The sequence below is a fragment of the Numenius arquata genome, chromosome 17 (assembly GCF_964106895.1).
Source record: "Numenius arquata chromosome 17, bNumArq3.hap1.1, whole genome shotgun sequence".
Lineage (NCBI taxonomy): Eukaryota > Metazoa > Chordata > Aves > Charadriiformes > Scolopacidae > Numenius > Numenius arquata.
This window is the reverse complement of record NC_133592.1, coordinates 6,314,881-6,337,178: the sequence shown is the minus strand read 5'-3', so window position 1 is coordinate 6,337,178 and position 22,298 is coordinate 6,314,881. Positions and strand designations below refer to the sequence as shown.

Below are 22,298 nucleotides of genomic sequence, written 5' to 3'. Positions count from 1 at the left end.
AGATATTTTTCTGTGTTACATGCTACATTAATATAAGCTGACATTGTCAAAGAGCTTGCAATTTGTTTGGACAGCCCCTACAATTCTGCTAATGGATGGATAGTCTATAAGATTCAGAAAAGTAGTGTCCAAAGAAGGAAAGTTTTCTGGCAAGGAATACCCACGTATGTGTAGATAATGAAAAAGAAGGAAAAAACCCTCAACTCTAAAAATCTGCCTGTACCATTTCTTAAATTTTAGTACGTAGCAGACACTATCTACGGAGCTTGTATCACAAGATCTCCAGAAGGCAATATACAGAAGCAAAAAATACTGGGCCCCAGAAATGGAGCTGCTTGTATAAGTTGCCTAGAATTTCCTATGCAGAATCCAGGAAGAATAATGTTCTTTGGTAAAACATTGAGAAATCTAGGGAATTCGGATGCTTTCAGACTTAGGTGACAGACAAGCAAACGTTTGCGGAAACTTGCTATAAGTGACTTGAGAGTAGAAGGCCTATTGCATGTCAGCGGAAAGAATGCAGAGAACTTTAGTGCCCCATAGCTACTGGTACCCCAGCTTCAAGAACCTTTCCTTCATTGCTTTAAGAATAACTCCCTTAAACATTATGTACAATATTTTCAAATACTAAAATATTTAACAATGCTTTCTAGAAATCACTTAATAACCTACAGAAATCAGGTGATCTCTGTATCTTTTGATATAGAAATGATGATGAAATGTTACTGTATTCAATTATTCCAGAATGACTTAATGCAATTTGTTTTGGGCAATTTTACGAGGTCTAAATAATCAAAATGGCAACATACTAAAATACTTCTGAAAAGGTCCTTCATTTATTTGATGTGACAGTGAAATGTAATTTAATTTTTCACCTGCACTAACTACACAAATACCTCAGTAATCTGATAAAATGAAACAGTGCAAGCCTAAAACAAAGATCAATATCCTGCTCGGATACCTGAAATTTAGTCTCAAATTTTGTAAGTGGTTAAACACTTGTTCTAAAGCATCATTCAAACTCCAGATGGTTTCTAATGATTGTTTGGGATTGGATTATAAAATTAAATGACTGTTACTTCAGTTATATGTTATTGTTAGTCTTTCCGCTAAAAGAAGTAAATACATAATTCTCTCAAGAGCTGTAGTTGTATCGAGGTCCAGTCCTTATTCCCTGGTTGTGCAATAACTAAACTTCCGTGGTTTATACACCATGAGAAACACCCTATTACAATTTGCTTCAAATAAAACCATTAAACTTTTCCAGTTTTATCTGTGCTGTCATAAAATGCATGCTTAGACCTATAGCATGAACTGTAAATTCTTCCCCTTGCAAAAAAATAAGTCAAAAACCCCATTTGTGTTTTCACTGCTAATCAAGTTCTGGAAAGGTGAAAAAATAGCATGACTGGTATTTATGATATGAGAAGCTGATTATACATTAAGTCAAATTCTTTATTCCTGATATAAAGTTTGGACATTATATAACTTGATTTGTGTAATTAAGATTTTTTTCCTAAGGGAAGGATAAACCAAGATATTTGGAGAATGTAATTTCCTTTAAAAATGGCGGTATGACTCCAGTGGCACTAAGGGTAAGACTCTGACTGCAAGAGGACACTGGCACTGTCTGGCAATGCAGCCATTAATACAAAATGGAGTTTTACTTGCTGTGGTTTTTTCTATTTATATATTTAGGATCAATGATTTATAGTTGCTACAGCTTCACTTGATTCTGTAACTTCTCCTGGCTACTGAGCTTTGGGATTTGTTATTTAACAAGCATATATTACCCATGACTTGAAGATGAAAAAATAGTCAAAAATCTAGCCAAAAAAATAAAGGAAGGAACATAAGTTAAAAGTCAACTATTCCACTTCAAAGGTGTTGAAGATGAAACTGCTTTTGAAGGTCACTAAGGATTAAGATGCATTTTTAGCACGTAGCCAGTGTAGGAAGTTCACTGCATTTTGATGTAAAATACACCACAAAATTTTCTCTTCCATATTCCTGGAAAGTCATCTTTCTCGTGGTTTCCAACAGAGTGGTTCAAATGGAGAAGCTTCCTCAATAAAAAATGCCAACCGCATTTTAAATATTTGCTGCTTACAAAATATCTGGGTGTCAACACATTATTCTGATGGGTACTTTAAAATTTTTATTACTGCCGTGTAGCCATGGATGTTCAGACAGTTCGGTTACTGCCTGGCTTTCCACCCCTCTTCAGCATTTGCTTTCAAGGAATCATTCTCTGTCATCTCCTCTCCCCACCATTCTGTCCATAAGTCAGTGTATGTAACACTGAAAATCTCCCACAAAAAAAACCTCTAATGGAACGTGAAATCAAGTAAATGGAATTGGGTACAGCAATTAGTTTGCATTTTTAGCTGCAGACCTGTTTCTCATCCATCAACAAAGTAACAGTTAAATGTGTGTAACTCAGATGCTTTGAAGGATTTCTTAAGGATAAGAAATGTAAATACACCGGGTCAGAACGGATTTGGGGAAACTACATGCAGTATCTCGTGATATCTGCGGATATTTTATATCTTGTAGCTTGTTGCTTTATATATTCCTATGTAGCCACTGAGGAATAAGTTTACTTGTTCCGTTGCTGCGTGCCCCAAGCTTTTCTATCCTTCTCTTCCTTTGGGACTAATCCAGCTGAGGTGGGAGGCGGGTGCTGAGCTGACGTGCGGGACTGAGGAGCGCGGCTGCCTTGCAAACAGCCTGGGCTGCACAGAGCCGAGAGGCATTGTGGCCCCGCTGCCTGCGAGAGCAGAGAGCAGCTATGTACTATGTACAAGTAGATGTGTAGAAGGCTTGCTTAAATGTTGCAGTTTTACGGGGAGCATAAGGGATGTTCAGGTTTCTGCTCTGCCCAGGAGTCTCAGAGCACTTTGATGTGCCTCTCTAGCTCTGCTCGCTCGCCTGGCAGGGAGGTCCCAGCCTGACAGTTGAACAGGCTGGGTAATCTAAATTACACGTTTGTACAAACAGACTATATTTAATTCTTGTGTATTACTTCATGCAGTGGTTCTGGAACAATATGATCTATATCTGACAGAAAAATACACCGTAACTTTCCTATAACAGTTCCTTCCTATTCCATTTGTACTGTTCTATGGTCACCTACTATTTTATTGCTGGTTGCAGGTACAGTACGTGCATTAGCCTTAGCGCTTTATGGCTCTTTAGTCAACAAAACTTTTGCTTAGTATCTTGATTTATCATCTCATTTTTCTTTGGGAACATTTAGAGATGTTTTTGATATGTTTCACTTTAGAAAATAACATAGGTTTCCGGTGTGCCTCCCTGCAAGCTTTGCTGTCTAGACTGTCTTGGCAGAGTTCTTCCTTGGACTATAGTTTGTTTGGGTTTTTTTTCCCCCTGCGGACCATGCTTTTAAATCCAAAGGGCTCTGTTGTCCAGAGGGAGAGGGAACTGTTTCATCTCCATGTAGTTTTAGAGAGGAGACAGACCAGGCAGCCTGCTACCAAACCACATCTCTGGTAAAGAGCTGAATTTCTTTAAAGTCAGTAGAGGGTGGAAAGGAATTTCCATTGGATGATTCAGAGCTCTTAAATTAGCAGACCACAGTCAGTTGTGAATATGCCTCAATTTGTGCTAATATATTGTTCAATCCTATTTTCTTTCATATTAACCAGCAATAAAAACCTATTTAACTTAAAATATAAAATCGATTTTGGTTTAGAAAAGCACAATAAGCATGTGTTGATGAATAAGTGTCTTTTGGACTTTAACTCTGCATTTTATGGATATTAATATTTTATAAAATTTTGGGTGAAGCCACCTGTAATCTTTAGGGTGGACAGAGGTGCATTCTTGCAACTAATGCACATGTTCATCTCTCACTGATTTTGAATTACTTATGTGAATAGTCTCCTTATACTGTCATGATGACAATACCACCACCTCTTCCTGATTTATATTCTGTTCCTATAGCAATTTAATTCATTATCCTATTGACTTTCTCCTCTGAAGCTGAACATTAATCTGAAGGTTATAGAGATTTTACTAAACCACCCTTCCATTAGACATGTGTTCCCTCATCTAGTACTTTCCTCAGAGGCTTATTTTTCACCATTAATAAGCACGAGAGTACAGTAAACTTATCTTCTGGCTGAAATACTTAAAAATGACCTGCATCATTTCCAGTGAAGTCCCCAAAATGTAATACAGATGGCCCGTGGCAACTGATAGATCTGAATTCCAGACTTCCTTCTGCAAGCCATTGGCAGGAGGGCCGGCGTGCCGAGATGTGGCAGGGGCAGGCTCAGCCCGCTTTCCGTGCTGTAACCACCTCTAGGGACATGGTCATGAAGAAGCAGGACATTCCTGTCCTTTCTGCTCAGGGACATCGCTAGCTGATGTAATGCACCTTTCCTGAGGAAGAGGAAGGGTAATCTAAATATGGGCTGAGTGTAGGGAACTGTGTGGAGAAAACAGGGGCTTTTTTGTGTAACTGACCCATAGGTTAGAAAAGGAGGCAGAGTCCTCAGCCAAATGTCACATAAATGGCTCGTTAACAAGCAATACAACATAGAGTTGGCCTGTTTCTTCTGACATGCTAATTGGCCATGACTTGCTCTGTTTTGCCAACATAACTAAAGTCATAGAGCATATTCGGTACTTTATTGCAGTAAAGGGTTGTTGGTTGGTTTTTTTTTTTTAGATTTTTTGTTAGAGGGGTTTTTTTGGTATAAACAATACCAACATTAGGATTTTGGGGGAGGCTATCTGGAACCACACAGGCAAGTCCAAGGTGTACAGAAGGTCTCAGTGACAGAGCCACTGTTCCTGATTTAACAATTCAGACTAATTCTGCAGCAGGCTGGATTAAATTATTCCAGCTGGCCAGATGCTTCTCATAGGCTGTCTCTCTGACAGTCCTGCTTCTAAAAATATCAGAAGTTGGATTTGCAACACTGATCTCTCAGATAAGTAATCCTTTACTATCACTGTAAGTCCCACACTCACACAGAATATGCCTGCAGTTAAAGAAATTGCAGTAGCAGGAGAAGGCTGGTATTTCAGAATTTCCAGCCTCCCCCTTCGATTCCCACTTTCTTGTATTTTATTTGGTTTCCTTAGTGGCTTTTAGCAGAAGCAGAAGTGAATCTCAGTTCCAAACTGTGTGTATAGCTTGTATTCATTTATCCAGGTAGTATTCTGGCCTTCATTTTACTTATGTAGTGGATGAAATTGTTGTGTGTTTATAATCTGTCAATGGGTTGAAAAGGGTGACTTGGTGGGCAGAGAATATTTTTTTCATGTGTTGTGGACTATGGTCTCTTGTTTGAAAGTCTCCGGCTATTGTGTTTGTGAAAAATGCATAACCCAAAATGATTAAGCCCCTTGACTTTCTGCCTTTACATTGATAAGGCTACTACAATGTACAGCCATAAAGTGGTTGGAGGTCTCCTGCAGCACATTTTTCCTTTTTCTGCTTAGGAAATAAAATCGGTATGTGTTTTTATGACTTTGCCACATGGTGAAGCTAAAGGGTCCCATTTTCACCATGAACCTTTTGGAGCTTGTTACCTTTTTATTTTAAGAAGTTAGTGCCTGAACAACAGCACTCTGGTAAATTCTGCTCTATTTTGTACTGCTGCTGTCTGAAAGGAAGACGGTCTTTCTCATTAAATGATATGGACTCTGAAGCATTAAAAACTGTTTTGCATAGAGACATTAGGCAGCAGACACAAATGATTGGTGTCTTAGTTGGGGACTTTGCTTGAGCCAAGATTTTCTTTTAATCATTATAATACAGTAGGGTGCTTATGCAAAGCGTAGGGAATTAAACACACTCAAGTATGTATCAAAGGGACAAGTAAATGCTCAATTTAATATTATTTAAGCATTCCAAAGCCTGCCTTTCTTTCCACAGTAGCAGTGCCAAACATATTGATGATAATCTGATACACAGTTTTAAAGCTCTTACACTCAAACTATTTAAGCATTAGTTCAGTTCTTCTGCCTTCTAAAGTGATAATTAGTGGCTAAAAGGTAACCAGATTATTGTGGAGATCTCTCTTGACAGGCTTTAACACCTAGTTAAATGTTAAAGCCTGGAAATTACAAGCCTCTCGGTATCATTCAGACCACAGTGTATTTTGAAGCAATTTGCTATTTCTAGATTGTTTTTCATGCCATGGTACCACTCTGGTGCTCTCTAGCTTGCTCTGAGTGTCTGCCCACTTGCAGAACATCTTCACTAGGCAAAAAAAGTCCCCAAGAACAAACTTCTTGCTTAGTACGGATATTAGGTGGGATTTTCAGATGTGTAAGAACATTGCAGGTGATTCAAGATCTACCGGGGCTGTTTAAAAGCTTCTGCCTTGTCTGCACTTGGATTTCATTTAGGTCTGTTTGAGCCAATCTACTGCTTTGCCCGTGCTGGGAGGGAGAGGTGCTGCTCTCTGCCCTGACCTCTGCCCAGGCTCCCTGTCTCTCTCGACAATGCGCTGACTTTAACGTGCATCAGTGAAAATGAGGGGATAGGGATGGATGGGAGTGGAGGGAAGGAGGAGTGGGAATGAGTTGATTGTGATCTTCCTGGGACGGATCACGCTTCTTGGGTAACTTCTTCCTTGGGGATTGTTTCCACAGCAAAACAGAGTTTTCAGTAAAACCCATAGTGGGTTTGTCCAACACATAAGAACAGCAGTAATGAGGCAGTGTCATGGGAGTTAGAGTGCAATTAGCAGTCAGTGTAATCCTGTAATGATTTTTCTCTGGTTGCCTACGCCTGCTAAAGCCTAAGCCAGCAAATATTCGTTGCTGTTCTTACCTGCACTACCTAAATTAAAGCGATGCACTTAAGCAATTTTTTTTTCTCTATTCCTCTGACAGCATTATCCGATGCAGAAGTGATAGTAATTAGCAGCAACAGTTTTGAAAGCATATGTTACATTATAAAGACTTGTACTCTATCATAAAGTCAGCTTGCTTGTCTACAGTTTTCTTACTGTAGTTGCTGGGAGCTGTAGATATTACATCTTCCAGTGCTGAGAGCTTATTGAAAATCACTTATTTATACAGACAGCACTTGTATGGGTGGATGTATATTCTAAGAACACCGTCAGCTGCCGTCCTTCACTGAAAATTTGCAGCCATACTATTCAGCATGATTGATTTGAATCTGTGCTTGTGCTTTGGAAACAATATGTGTTCTATAAATAAGACTTAACTGTAGAGATGCAGGTTCAAATTAGTAATTAGTACTTGACTTTATTGGAACTCTCCTGTCCAGCTGCCCAAAATGGCTGGCTGAAACTTTGAAAAATGCATCCTCAAAGGACAGAATTCATCCCTCCATCTGAAATGGAGGTGTCCAACCTAAGCTGCTTGGCCTGTTGTTTGTCTCTGCACTGTTGTCAAGGGAGATGCATCTCCACAGAGTGATTTGTCCTGTCCTAGGAGATGCCTCTCTGGCTATCAGGAGCGATCATCCTCTGAAGATGCTAATCTCTTTCTATTCACTGCAGGAGGAATTCAGATAACTAGGTGGATCCTGTATATGCTGTGGATCCAGCTGTGTGTGACTGACTGACTGACAGCAGTTTCCACTTAGCTTGGTTTTCTACTTTTAGTGAGAAAGACTTGAGATCTCTGTTAGCAAATAATACCAAATGTTAATAGTATTTAAAAACTCCTGCTTTCAAAACCAGAAGAGCCTAGTTAAGTGTTAGCATTAAGTATTGCAAAACAACACTCTACATTTTTACCTTTTGTTATAGTCTATTACTGATAAATTTATAACTTAAAAACTCTTTTAAAAATTTGTGAAATTATGCTGATACATCATATCAAATGCAATGCTACTTTCAACCAGATTTTTACTCTTCTGTTCAGCCAACCTGCTTTCACTTGAATATTGCTCTTCTGTAAATTTGATTAGCGAAGCAAAGACCTTATTTACTACAGCATACTTAACTTTCAGCTCTTAAAGAAATAAAACATTATATGTTCACTTATCATAGAATTTAGGGAAGGCAACCAGAAGTCAGCTGTGTAAGACAAGAATAATTTCATGAACAAGCTGCCACTGGCTATATTATACATCCATGTAGCTTATAAAACAAAGCAAATGATTACCATCAATTATAATACCATCATTTGACAACTCTGCAATTAATTTCCTGCTCTTAAATAACTGCTGTTGCACAGTGCCAAAGAAAATGCCATGCATTAACTGACTCATCACCAGAGTCTCTGATAGAGAATACAGATGGTAATTTGATTATTCATCTCCAAGAAAATTAGTGCTTTATTATGAAAAACTATTCATCTTGGTCTTCTGAAAGAATGGTAGAGGATACCTTGAGTATCTTTAAAAATAATCTCTACAGTAATATACAGTTATTCTGAAACATTATTTTAGTTTTAAGATTTGTGGAGCAGAGTTGTGTGCTAGATAGTTCCGGATGGGGTACTACAAACCCATGCATTTCTTCTATGTAAAAATGTTCCTACGTAAGAAGAATGGAAAGATTCTGCTTTGTCTACCAGAAAGTCTGAAAATTTTACTATACATCTTGAAAAAGTACTCCATATACAAGACTAAAATATTTATCCAGCAGGAGTAACGGGCTACCCTGCAACAGCTATCAGGATCATTGAATTGTGGTCTTTTCTGGGACACTTACAGACATGTATTTAATACACCAATTCTGTCAGGGTTTACTTGTGGAGTTAACTTTATTTCTTGAGCAGACCAACAGACTTCTGTGGAGCCGTCTCTAAAATTAAGTATCACCTTATTTTTACATGAATCAAAGGCTGAATGAAACTCAATGTGAAGTGTTACACATCAGTGAGCAACAAAAGCACCAATTTTATAAGAACTTGAAGCACCTTCAGTATTACTTTGTGGTTAATCTCATGTTTGCATTTACTGGGGATATAAAGGACCCACCAAAAGATATTTAATTACTTTTTAAGTAGTGCATATGAGAATATAGGGTGTCTATGCATACGATAAACACAACAGTTTCATTTTTAGATACGAGTCACACAATTTGCAGTGCATGGGAAAAAAAAAGAAAAGTTAGTCCCTGATTTTCAGAATGGATAAAGGGAAACCATTTTTATGAGTACAAATTAGTTTGCAAATAACCTTCAGGCAGAAATGGAAAGTGAGTAATTCACATTGGTTCATTTGTACCTCCAAACCCATTGACGTACCTCCCCAGAGAAAGCCTGTCCATTGAGTAGGTGCTCTGATCCCTGGCTGTCTTCACTTCCAAAGTGTAACCGGATTTCCTCTAAGCGGTGACTGTACGTCATGGGGCCTCCAGAGATGTTGACCAAATGCTCTTTGTCTAATCGTAGAGATACATGTCTCCCTGTATTATACATCGTCCCACTGACCTAAACAAAATGGAGGGGGAAAAAAAAAAAGCATTTTTTCAAAATAATTTGTAAATCCTAGAAACTAGTTATATGTACTTCAAGAATTTGCTTTTTCCACAACTTCATTTAAATGTAGTATTACATCTTACTGTTGTGAGATGAAATACGCAACCCGAGGTTATACTTCAACTTCTGCTTTGAATCTTATACTGTATACTCAAATATTTTGCTAAATCCATATGTACATATTTTAGCCAGGGGCACATGGTTAACACAGTGAATAGGATTATTATACTTCTAAATAAGTAGGCTTTTAGAACATTTTTTATGCAAGGTCTGAATAATGGCTTCATTACCAAATTTCTGCACTGAAAATGGGAACATTTCAGCTGACATAAATTATTTAAGTACACTTGAACAAATCTGAAATTTAACTCATTTTTTCCTTCTTTTAATATTTATAACAAAGTTATCCAAAAGTAAAGGTGCTGCACAAAGCAGAAATATAATTATTCATAAATAGGGGGCCCTACTCCTACTGGAGCTACAGGTAAAAACTTTCATTATCCTCCTTTGCAAGTCTCTTTGTTTTGTTATGAATATTTTATGTTTACAATTGCCAGATATTTTAGCTGTAGCGGTACAGATTTAATTACAATTTGATCATATACCTCTAGTTCCTAGTACACCTCAAATAGCTGTAATGCTCTTCAAGATTCATCTTTATTTTTAAAAAGACTGAATGTTGTGCTTCATTTGCAAACTGATTTACAGCTGCTGTAATGAAAAAGAAAATGAATGTGGAAATTTTTCATGTGGAATATAATTCTGTCATAATTTCCACTGTCATAGGGAAAATTCCCATAGCAAGAGGTTCCTTAATTTATGCCATTAGAAAGTGAAATACGCCAGTTTGAGTTAGAATTGTGATTTATTTAAAAGCATTCTGCATGGATACAAATGGTACACTTGAATAACATTCATTTACTTTAAGAAGAGGAAGTGCAGCAATAATATGCTTTGTTGCACTTGAATTTAAAATTAAAGACATGAGTATTATGTATTATATCCTATACTACATCAGTACTATAGTAATTAACGTTGCTGCAGTGTCATTTTATCTGTAATACTAATTACTGAGTTTAAATGACCTGTTTTCTTGCACAGTATGTTGTAAAAAGTTACACTGAACAGACTGTGCAATAGAACTAAATGGATGAGATTAAACAGCTTTTGATTGTTGTGGTTTTTAAACTTTGATACAGATGTTCTATTTTTTGTTTATTGCAATTCAAAATAAGCAGTAATAAATTTCTTGTGAAAAGTAATAAACACAAATACTCCTATTCACTGCAAATAAGACACAATAATCTTATTTATAAATGCTCCTTAGTTTTTCTGCTTGACTTTGCATCCATAATAATTAAATACCAAGCTTAGTTTAATAGGTGGAAGAAGGTCAGTATATTGAAATCAGTTTCAGTACACCGCATATGAATGACATAAAATTGCTACTCATAAGTAACAAATGTAGTTTAAAAATAAATAGGGGAAAATGGCTTAAAGCTTCTTATTTACATTTGGAAACTCAGGCTTACTGAATGCTCAGTTAAATTTAGCAACTATGCAAAATATTCAGAATCCATTTTCTTACTTAAATTGGCATAAATCTCAAATTAGGTTACCATTATTTTCTATCTCAAGGTAAAAGTGACCCAAATAACCCCAAACATGAATCAAATAATTCTCCGTAGAGCAGAGAGGGGAAATGATGAGGCAAATTCATGAACAGGAGTAACATTTGTCTTTCTCGTTTCCCCCCTCATAAAAATGCAGCGCTTGTCATGAGATTGTATTGGCTATCTTAAAACAATTTCCCTACTACAAAAATCTCCTGCACAGGCACACAGACTTGTCACCAGCAAGGACAAAGTCCAACATCTTCAATATAAAAAATGCAAGGTCTTGCCCTTTTACCTGTCCTCTTAGGTTTAAGTGAAAGACTAGTTTTCTTGTTGTGAGCGTGTGCCCAAGGGAGGAGTAGCCGTGGAAACCAGTGCTGATTCAGGACCAAATTGCACCCAATGTGCCCATTTCTTTCCTTTAGAGTGTCAGCATGTACCACCATTACTAGCAGCTTTTGATAGGTACTTCTTTTATGGGCATTTGCTTACTACAAGAATAGAAATGTCTTATATTTGTCATCTACTCAGATTACATCTGAATGAAAGATTGAAATATTTAGGAACCTTTTTTTTTAATTTCTGGAGACTTTCTGACTTGCCAAGGTTGTATAGTAGGCTGTGCTTGATGATGGGAAGTACCACCGTAATGCTATGTGAAATCCTTTATTGCTGTTCAGGATATTGTCTGTTTTGTATACAAACCCAATATCTTATCACCATTAAAAGTGTACATTTCAAGTATAACCATTTACAGTTGTAGGACATAGTATCACGTAAGTGCAATCACCTTCTGTTTGCAAGCTCAAAGTCCACAAATGCATTATACTCAGTAGGAAAGTGTTATGGAAAAAGCAATGCAAGAAAAAAAAGTTGTCTTCCATTGTTTTTGGCAGAAAATGATGAATTGTCTTTTCACTGCGTGCAGCTTTAACTGCTGCTAGAGAAAAAGAAGGATCTGATCTTATTCACTATTTGAACCTTCTGATAAAAGAAGGATTTTCTATATTTCATGGTACTGAGCCATTAAAGTGACGGTGCAATCTCGTTTTAGAACATCAAACTGAGTTGGTTTTGCAGAAAGCAAAGTTGCATGTGGTCTTGTAAAAGGCCGCAGGCACAGAAGTTAACAAGGAGGGATTTTCTGTATCTAGTACATTCTCCTAAAAGATAAACAGCATGAAAACAGGGGCTCCTTATGCGAAAGATGTTGACTCTGCCTGGTACAGTCAACAATATCTGCTACTCCAGAAAGCACAGTTTGTATTTCTTATACCATTTTGTGGATTGGATAAAATGTTATAGGGTAGTTCAAAAGGAAAATATAAAATCTGTTAAGATCTATATAACTATTTCCTTAATGTGTCAGACTAATCTTTAGTGCTAAGTCCTTCATAGTGATGGCCTTTGTGTTGCTTCTTGCTCTGCTATTAAGTTACCCTTTTGTTCTGTGCTTCTGTTTGACTTGAGCATCGTATAAAGATGAAAATATAGCAAACAAGCTCGGGGGAAAAAAAGAGCTCTAAATCTTGCCCTCCAGTTTTTCAAAAGGATCAATATTCACATTAATCTTATGCACTAGAAATGAGACTGCAGTAAAGAAAACATATATTAAAATGTCAGTAAAAGCCTGTCTGAGAAAACAGCCAAGTCCAACGTTGTCAAAGTTAATGATCGTACCACGCTTTTAGTTGACCCCATTTTCCTCACACGCCAAGAAATGTTTCCAAACAGGTAATTTTACCTGTGGCAAAATCCCCAATAGAACAGAGCATGTTGATGGGCTTCAACTTTCATTGTGGAATAGTTCAACTTTGGCAGACTTTAATTAAATTATTAACATATTCCTGATGTAGTTATTTTCTATTTAATCTCATTCATTTTAATTCTTGCTTCACAGAGCTTTGTGCACATAATTCCCCAGCAGCATTATTCTCTCTCTTTATCTCGATGCAAGACAGCCACACAGGCACATGCTGCTAAAATATTCTAGACTACGTTTCTAAGTAAGATCTGAATACTCCTGTGGTATCTGTGTATAACTTCCAGCCCTCTGAGCACAAATCAAGTCCTAATTCTGCTCTTTGAAAGGTAGAGAGCCAAAAAAAAAAAAAAGTGCATACCTAATAAGCACAAACTTTTTGATGCATGTTTATCTTGAAACTCTACAGACCATTATGACCATTAGGAAAAAAGAAACAAACAAAAACCAACCCCAAAATATTTTTTTCCTAATGATGTTCTTTAACCCTGCATTTGTGGAAGCATTTTTGTTGTGTCCTAGTTAACTGTGTACCTGGTTCACTTCTTTTCTGCCACGACTAGTCCTGAGCTAAGTATGCTTCAGAACTTCCTTTGTGGCCTACATCTTTATGATACAGTCTGTGTTAAAATAGCCTTCAAAACCCTTGGCAGAAGTGACAGAAAAGGAAGCTTGTTTCAGGGCTGTGCTAGAAATGTAAGCAGGGGATGCAAGAGGAAAGGAGAAGGAGCTGAGATGGATTCTTTGCCTTTCAAACCCGTGCTACGTTCGCAGTTCCCTGCCACCTTTCTTCAAGGGTAGCACAGGCTCTCTGCTTCCTAGGGGCCTTTACAAAACAGCAAAATAGTGCATTTTGGATTTATTCAGGTAAGACAGGTCTGAAGATTAGTTCCAAGAACATTTTTAAACTTGTATCAGTACCTGCCAGTGGAGCAGCACTGAATGTAAGGAAGCAAGAAAATCAATTGTGTATGGCTGCCTGCTGTGGTGTCCTTGGATCTTATCTGCAATATTAGATGTTCCTTTCTTTAGGATGAAAATAGATACAGCCCAAAGAAGGCCTAGTACTCTGTAGGGAAGCAAATCACCAAGAACTGAAGAGTGTTTTGAAGGTGTTGTACTGCCCCAGTTTTATTTCCTGCAATAATCAAGTTTCTATCATCTGCCACCTGGCTTCCATGTTTTCCTCTCGGAGTCCTATATTCCAGAGGAACAGCAAAGCAGCTCTGCAAGCTCAGGTGGGCTTTCCTCCCATCAGCAGCACCTGAGCTACTAATGGCACCTACTTTGCCGTTACCTTTGGTTTCTGCCATTCAGTATCCATTTGGTGAAAGCAGCAGGTGGCCCCAGTGAGTGCAGCACGGATCCTACGGAACATGTAATGTGCCACTGGTTTTCTGTTCAACCCCTCTCCCTAGCAGGTTCATGGAGGCACAAATACCCCATGGAACATTAAAATGTTAATGCTAATATTAAACTGTTCCTAGCACCTGCCATCTAGGGGTTTCAAAGTGCTTAAAAAAATGTAAAAATAAATTTGCAATTTTCTTTTCTCTCACTGGGGTAAGTCAACCTTAATGCCAGGTGGTTTTGTTTTCTTCCTGACACTTAGACAGGATCGTCCTTTGCAGAATTTCTCCCTGTAGCTCGGGTCACCTGAACTTCAGTTCTAAACTGAATCATGTTGTTCCGAGTCCCCCAAGCAAGTTCCTTTCTTTTAATGTTTTTTGATTGTTGTTCCAAGTATCCTGACCAGACCATATTCTGTGATATAAAGTATTGTCCTCATTGATTAAATTGATTGTACTGTAGCAAGTACCTTATATCTCTCTTGGGCAACGCTGAGACTGCTTCAGGGTTTGAAAACAGAGTCGACGTAGACTTCAGGGTAAGTCTGTGATTTGAAATCTGACTTTAGGGACAGTGACGAATCACCACAACAAAGTCCAATTTTAAATGTAACCTACTAAGGCACACTGCTTAGCTCTCTGCAGCAGAATCACATTCCCTTATTTCAAAGCCATGGCTATACAAGAACATTTATTTTCTTAATATTTTGCTTATGGCATCCAGTTAGTTTTAGAAGTAGTTTTATGCTGCTGTCTTGATTTTCTGGCTGTTGTTAGAGGGGACCCAAGCTGAAAAATAAAACAGTTTTACAGAGTTACTCTTCAAAGTTATTTAACAGTTGTTTAAACGGGTTATCCCTGGTTTTTAAAGTCTTCTTTTAAAGAGGAGATTGATATAATCAAATAGGAGACAATTGTTCTATAGATTTCCTTGTCCTGCAGCGTTCTCTCTGTATATACATATGGAGACACATGCACACACATAAGAACTTTTTAATTGTTTAAAAAAAAGTTTTCTACAGAGCCTTCAGTTGTATTTAAGTGTATTTGATGAATATTTATTTTTCATAATACTTTGAATATGTTTCATAATAATTTCATAGTATTTATTTCATAATAATTTGAATATCTTTCATAATACTTTTCCCCTGCCTTTGTCTTTATGCTTAATCATCCTATGCAGCAGTATGTAAAGAAACTGTGGAGACACTGCCAGTATACATCATTTTCAAAATCCTGTTTACAGTAAACAGCGTGCTAAATCATGATCTTCTATAGATTTGCTTATAAATGTCTCAGGACTTTAGACATAGATACATAATTCAAAGTATTTCATGCTTTATTTTTGAAGGTAATTTCAAGGCAAATTCCAGCTGTTCCCTGCAAGCTGAGAGCAGTGCTTCTTGCTGCCGGCAGAGAGCACTGTTGACCCATCCCATATAGCTCTCACCTATATACCACGGGGACTTCCACAGCCAGGAAGAAAATTAAAACTAATCTTTTTTGTGTGACACGGCTGTAATCCGTGGCTTTAGCTTCAGAAGTGGTGGTTTCAGCTGGGGGACAGAATTGTGGGGTCTGTTGCATCAGTCAAGCAGGTTTCTAGTCTATAACTGAGTGTTTGGAGACTTGTGGGCTCAGCTGGTTGCTTGAAGGCCATCAGATAAAGTCAGTCCCTTTTCTGGCAAGAATCCAATAGATCTTATGCTGTGTTTTTCAAAAAAAAAAAAAAAAAAAAAAAAGAAAAAAAGTGGAGGGAGGGGGGAATTAAAGATAAGGAAATACCAGAGTTTTGATACAGTGCAACTTACTGGGAGGGAGCTGCAGTATAATTGCTGAGCTTTGAAGAACAACAGGCATCATCATCAATATTTGATTAAAAAAGGCCCAGGTGAAAAATGTAAAAGAGAAGTGTAAAGATTAAAATAATCTTTTCATCTTCTTAGCTGAAAAAGTTTTTAAAAGGAAATGATGTTAATGAGTCCAACTAACCCATTTACCTGCCTAATGTAATGTGTTATGGTATGAGCATATGGCACGACACCCTTTTCTTTCTTTTTAAAGCACCATTTTCAGTAAGAATCCTTCCCATTCACTGCTCGGCAGTTTTGCCTGTTTACTTCCCTTAAGTGACTGATCTGTAGAAAACTTGGAGCAAACCTCATAAATTAAATATTCGGGCTTACTGGCTAATGAGCACAATATGTCAATATTCAGTGATCAAAATAATGTGCTTCAATAATGTATACACCATTCTGTAACAAAAATATAATTTTAATAGAGGACCCACAGGGTCATGGTTAGTCTGAGATAATTATATGCCACAGGATGTGAACAAATGAAACTGCTCCTAAGACACTGGTAATACCCCACAGAGTCTATTTGCCACATGCTGCCTTTTAGGGATAATAAAGTGCTTTATTGTATTTCTACTACTCCATTAATGCAATGATTTTTGCTTGTTAGTAACTATGAAGCCTAAAGCAGATGCAGCCAAATTTATGGTGTCTAGCATTAACGATTGCTGTGCCTGTTGACGCTGGCTTTACAGTGAAATTGTGCTCTCCTTAATCTAAAATATTCCAACTACCTTTAAATCATATGTAGCAGGTGAATTTCATCCCAGAGCTTTCATTGGCGTTTTCAAAATTAAAATCAAATTATTGAAATAAGCAATCAGAAAAACCGGCCTCTGTGACTGGACAAGGGATCTGCTTCCACCAGTGCTGGCTGAAGGCCTGAGGGATCAGTGAGGATTTTAAGTGGGTGATATATCTTGCTGCTGAGAGCTTCCTGCATGGAGGCATCGATTACATGCTGTTTGGAGGGAAAAAAGAAATAATGAAGAATGTTTTGCTGTAGGAAAGCAGATTGGATCTCAATGTTCACCATCATCTGCTGTGTAGCATCTTGAAAGCTACAGCCTGAATATTTGCAGGCAAACTGAAGCCACGGAGGAGGAATGTGTGAGAAGCAGTTATGTTGCAGTGTGACCTTAGGTTCTTGCGTGCACCAGGAACCGTGCAGCACGCACTTACCCAGCAGATAAGGCAACAATAATCACAGGGATCTTCAGCCAGGTAAAATGGTGTAGGGATTATGTCAAGTTCCAAGTTCTTTGTGATCGTGCGTAGAACAGGGCACAGTCTCCACGCTGAGACCACTGCCAGGTTTTTTTAAATAAATAATATTAGTGCATCAGTAGCACGGCTGGCGTTACCGTGGTAGGTTCTGGAGTGACTTTGGTTTATTAACAGAGAACTCAAGTTTGTTCTGAAGTGTCGTGTGCCTGTGTTATGCTCTCGTGTTTGAAAAGGATATTTTGGGGCATTCTAAGCTAGATGTAATCCTGTCTGATTGCAGAACTAGACTCAGCAATTCCCAATCCTGTCTTTCTATGGCCACCTTTTTACCACCGATGACAAGTCTCATCCTGTGCTGTGACACAGTTACAAGCAAGAGTAAAGAAAGAGGGAAGAATTACATTTGCATGTTCCTTTTAGTTCATTAACCTTAGTTTAGAATTGGGCTAAGTCAATAAGTAATTGAGAGAATAACTGGGGCTTGGAGAACTCATTACCCTAATTTAGTCTAGCAATCTGTAACGAGATTTTAGTTTGAAGAATCTGCATTAAAAACTGTGTAAAGGATAATTTTTGTCTCTGATAAAGGGATGTCAAAAGAGCTGCCTTTTTAATATCTGAAGGCTTACATAAATTTTCAAAAGGTTGCAAATGGTACAGAAGCCTACAAACTTGTGAGAAATCCAGATAAATGAAAAATTACTCTTTCCATTTTTTATGTGGGTTTAAAATGTAAAACTGAATATGCTAAAATCCTGAGGTTCTAATTGAGTCCTCTAGTGAGTGACATTGAGATGTACTGACCTTTGGTAGCTGCCTGGATTTCAGAGCTCTTCTTTCAGAGAGCTCTTCAGTTGAAATGCCAGAGGTTTTCCAGTGGAATCCAGATCAGATGGAAATTTACAGGACGTTCATTGAAATTAGTGTGTTCCACCTTCCTTATGTTTTCCATATAGCGAGAAAGACTTTACACATTATATGCTTAATATCTCATTTGATAAATTGCATGTTAACAAATGTATTCAGACTTTCTAGTATCTTTATTTTGCTTATACATTTTCTTCAGTACCTTTGTTCCTAATGCAACTTTTAAAAGAAATTTCCACTGTTTTAAATTCTGTTTCAAGGTGTTGGTGTATCTTCTACTTTACTACTTGTATATAGCATTAACAAAAAGGCTGTGCTAAATTAATCTGGGAAGTATCTTTCAAGCTAAGTGGTCAAATAACACTGTAGTGTTGTGTAGATTATTAATGCACTCATCATTTTATTTACATGCATCTATGTATGTATATACATGCATCTCTATATATGTATGTATCTATATACATATTCAGAAATGAAATCTTTTTTTTTGTTACTAACTTCTGTAAATAGGAAGAGGAAAAAGAACGTCTGCCCTCACACACAAGCCTAGATTAATAAGTTGGCAAAACCCTCTTGGCGTTTGCCTGCAGAGCATTAGTTTGCTGTCTGACTGACTGAGGAGCACACAGCGTTCTGAGCAGGTAAAGGATGTGCATTGAAAGTTCATCTGTTTTACACCACAATCAAAACATACCATTATTAAGGTTAATGATACAATTTTATAGGAGCCAGAAAACCCCATTTGTTGTAGTTCTTTATTTCTCTATTTTTTTCTGCTGCCAGGAAGCTCTAAATTTCTATGCCTGTTAAGATTTCATAAACCCTCTAAAATAATGAAGTGACCGCTGCTGCTGTTTGAAATCCCCTGACCGCTCTAGCCATGAAGTTCTAAGAATGCGCAGTTTACTGACCCCTGGATAAGGGAAGCTGCAGCGTCTCATTCGTGGTGTAGCCAGAGAAGCATGGCAATGCTTTACTGAAATTATAAGTCAGTGCAAATGAAAAGAAGAATCTATAAAACTCAGCTTTTTAGCCGTGAAAGGGACAAAAGTTTTCTCAGCTTTTTCAGCAGAGCTCTAACAAGTTTTTGAAAGCAGTATATTTCACAATATCAAGCTGCTTCCCAAATCTCTGCCAAGGAAAAAATGCATAGTTATTGCAAAATAATTTCCTGAGCTCTGTATCTCTGGAGGTAAACTAGTATTTAGATAACTTGAAATTTGACCTCAATAAAATTCATTACGTGTCAAGGCAAATCCTTCGTGGCATGCAAAAATCATGAGCTATTCTGCCAAATAGCGTATTTCACTGGGGTTTTTGAGCAGCAGAAGAGAGCTGTTTTGTCCTGGCCTGCTTTTTGTAGTTCTTTAAAGAAGGTGAATAAATTAGCCCTTCCAGTTACAAATACTACTGTTCTTGTTTAACAGAGGACTGTTTTACTTTTCTCATTTTATCTGCCTCAAAAGCATTTGTGTACCATTTTATGTTGAGAAAACAGTGGAACTGCAGTAGAGGTAGAAATAAAAGAAAAACAAACAAACAAATCTTATCCTGAGCCTGTCTTTCCTTTTCCTGACATTTCACTCTATTCCAAAACTCTTAATTTTCTTTTCCTGACAATGCACTTTAAAAAAAAACAGACCCACATTTTTTGAAACAGAGGTCCCTAAAGAATTATCAATTCTAGCTTAACTAGTAGAATTTTCTCTGTGTTCCAATATGCCTCTAATTCAACTGTGTCTGAGAGTCAATGGGTGGGAGACTGGGAAATCTGGGCTGCAGCATGAACTGGGGCTCCAGGGGAAACGGGAGCCTGGAGGCAGCCCTCGCCTTCTCTGGCGTTTCCAGACTTGTTACGTGTGTCCGTCGCCATTCCAGTGGATGTACATCAAACCCCTCTCAGTCATTCCTAAGACTTCACTTATGAGCGCTCTTCTGCTAAAACTTGATCAAGAGATTTTGATTTTATTCTCTTGGGTTATTTTTTCGTTTGTTTGGTTGTGTTTTTCCCCCATTCCACGTTACCTGCTGTGTTTATAGATTGCATGGCCATGGGGGAAGAGCTGTGTCTTTGTTCAGTATTCTGAGCTTCTGTACAGCTCCATGTATACTGGAGCTGTGTAAATTAGCATTTTTACAAGTAATCAAAATGACACAAAACTCTGAATACCAAGAAGCAATTTTTTCCTCTTGCATTGTTCCCAAGCATGTTTTATTCCATGCAGAGTGAAAGACACTCTGCTAGCTCAAATCATAAAGAAATGGTGAGAAACTATTCTGAAAAAGGCTATTAGAAAAACAGTTTTTGCATCATGACAATTTACCATCAGTCCCCCTCTGTTTTCTCGGTCACTGGTCTTACCAAAATACAGATTTATCTGGCTTTGCAGAAGAGTCCATAAGGAAAAGAGAAAGGAGTTATGGGATAAGCCTAGGCAGGAATCAGCATATGACTAAATGCTTTTCCATTAGGGATACAATTTAGATTAGATAGGATCTTACCTTTCCAGACATAAAAGACAAGTTCATTTTTAAGAAGTGTTTTATCATATATATTCTAAGGAGTTTCAAGAACGTTTAATCTGTTGAAGCAATAATGTTGACAAGTTCATCTTTATTATCTTCCCAGGAAGAATCTTTTAAAATAGTAGTTCATATTCAGCTATGGATCAGCATTCCCATTTATTAGCAATTGCTTTTCCTCCTGTTTTTATACCTTTTTCCTTCTCTATAGCACGCAAACCAGAGGCTGAATGCTCCCAAATGCCTGGGAAAAGGTATCTTTCCCGACTCTGGGGGTTTGCACATGCACTTGTGTGTTCACATTCCTAATTGTGATGAATTCTAGCTAAGAAGTTGAAAGGTACTGAACATCTTATTACAAGCGTAAAGGCAGCGTTGCTCTCTTCATCCTAGATGAAGATGAGTTTTAGAGTTCGTTCTTGCACCTGTGTTGTTCTCGCCTTTAGTAAATACTTTAAATGTGCTTATGTTCTTAATAACTAGATAGAGCTTAACGCAGAAGTTGAACTGAAGCTTTCAAAATTTTACTCTTGCAAATCAGAATAAGTATTTCTTACAAGATGTTAATGAAAATTTCAGCACACTTGGTATTTTTGACAATTTTAAATGCACAGATTCTATATAATGGGTCTGCCCCTGAGCTACTGAAATCTATGAGCAGTACCAGTTTTTAATATGTAATTGGTGACTGATAATAGTCTAAAGTAAAGATAAGAAATGCTTCCAGGCCTTCACTTACAGAAAAATATCCACTTCCTCATGTAATTGAAAGATTTGTAAGTCTATTGTGGCTTATGTCTTATTATTTTCATACCAACTATTTCTAAAGTCTAGATGATGCCTAATAAACAAGTCCTTTAATCATCTTTAAAATGACAAACCTGTTGATAAATTGAATTTTCCCCAACAAGATATTGCTATATTGATTTTAGTACTCCATTTTTAATAAGCAGAGACTGTTCAGAATTGCTTGCTATGACAGCCTTGAAAGTAGGGCATCAACTGACTTGGCAAATGGCTGAATTTATAAGGGAAGTTTTTGCTAGAACTCTAATCCATTATCCTTCTATTGTTGACATTCATTTGCAATAAGGACACTGGGCTAAATCTGCTGCATATAAAAAACAGACAGGCATGGCTACCTAAAAGTTTCTGTGATAGATTTCCTCTCTTCAGAGGTGATTTTAGTCACCAGATTGAATTATGCATGCAGCCTTAATGACAACTTCCATCCCTACGTCACTGCATGTCACTGAGCAAAGTGCTGAGGCTGTTTAACAGGAGCTTTGGTTAGTGTGAGCAGTAAATGTGCAGGGGTTCCTAGAGGTGACATGAGATAGAGGATGGAGAAAGGCGATGCTTTCTTTCCTAAGTCGGAGATGGCCCACCATAGTAAGGGAAGAAGGATGCTGGTTTTCTTAATTGCAAAGGGTTTCCAACAACTGATTTCTTTATGTATAGAAGAATCACTTAAACACCGTCACCATTTAACAGGCAGAGACATTCTTACGTCTGGTCTAGATCATTTTGCTAGAGAGATGGTGCACACAATACTTCCAGATAACGTTATGGATAATGACATTACTCGGAGAGGAAAGGTCATGGAAACCCAGTGGTTGGGTCAACATGGAACATTTAAAAAGTTGCCTGTAAT

The 22,298-nt window shown here is 37.6% G+C and overlaps 1 protein-coding gene across 1 annotated transcript in view; it reads right to left on the bottom strand.

Moving 5' to 3' along the window:
• The window catches only part of CA10 (carbonic anhydrase 10), a 196,519-nt gene that overhangs the window by 35,234 nt on the left and 138,987 nt on the right, over window positions 1-22,298 (bottom strand). Inside the window, exon 5 of the mRNA XM_074160272.1 lies at window positions 9,211-9,396. Within this exon, the coding sequence (XP_074016373.1) occupies window positions 9,211-9,396 (186 nt within the window). The remainder of the gene's footprint in view (window positions 1-9,210; window positions 9,397-22,298) is intronic.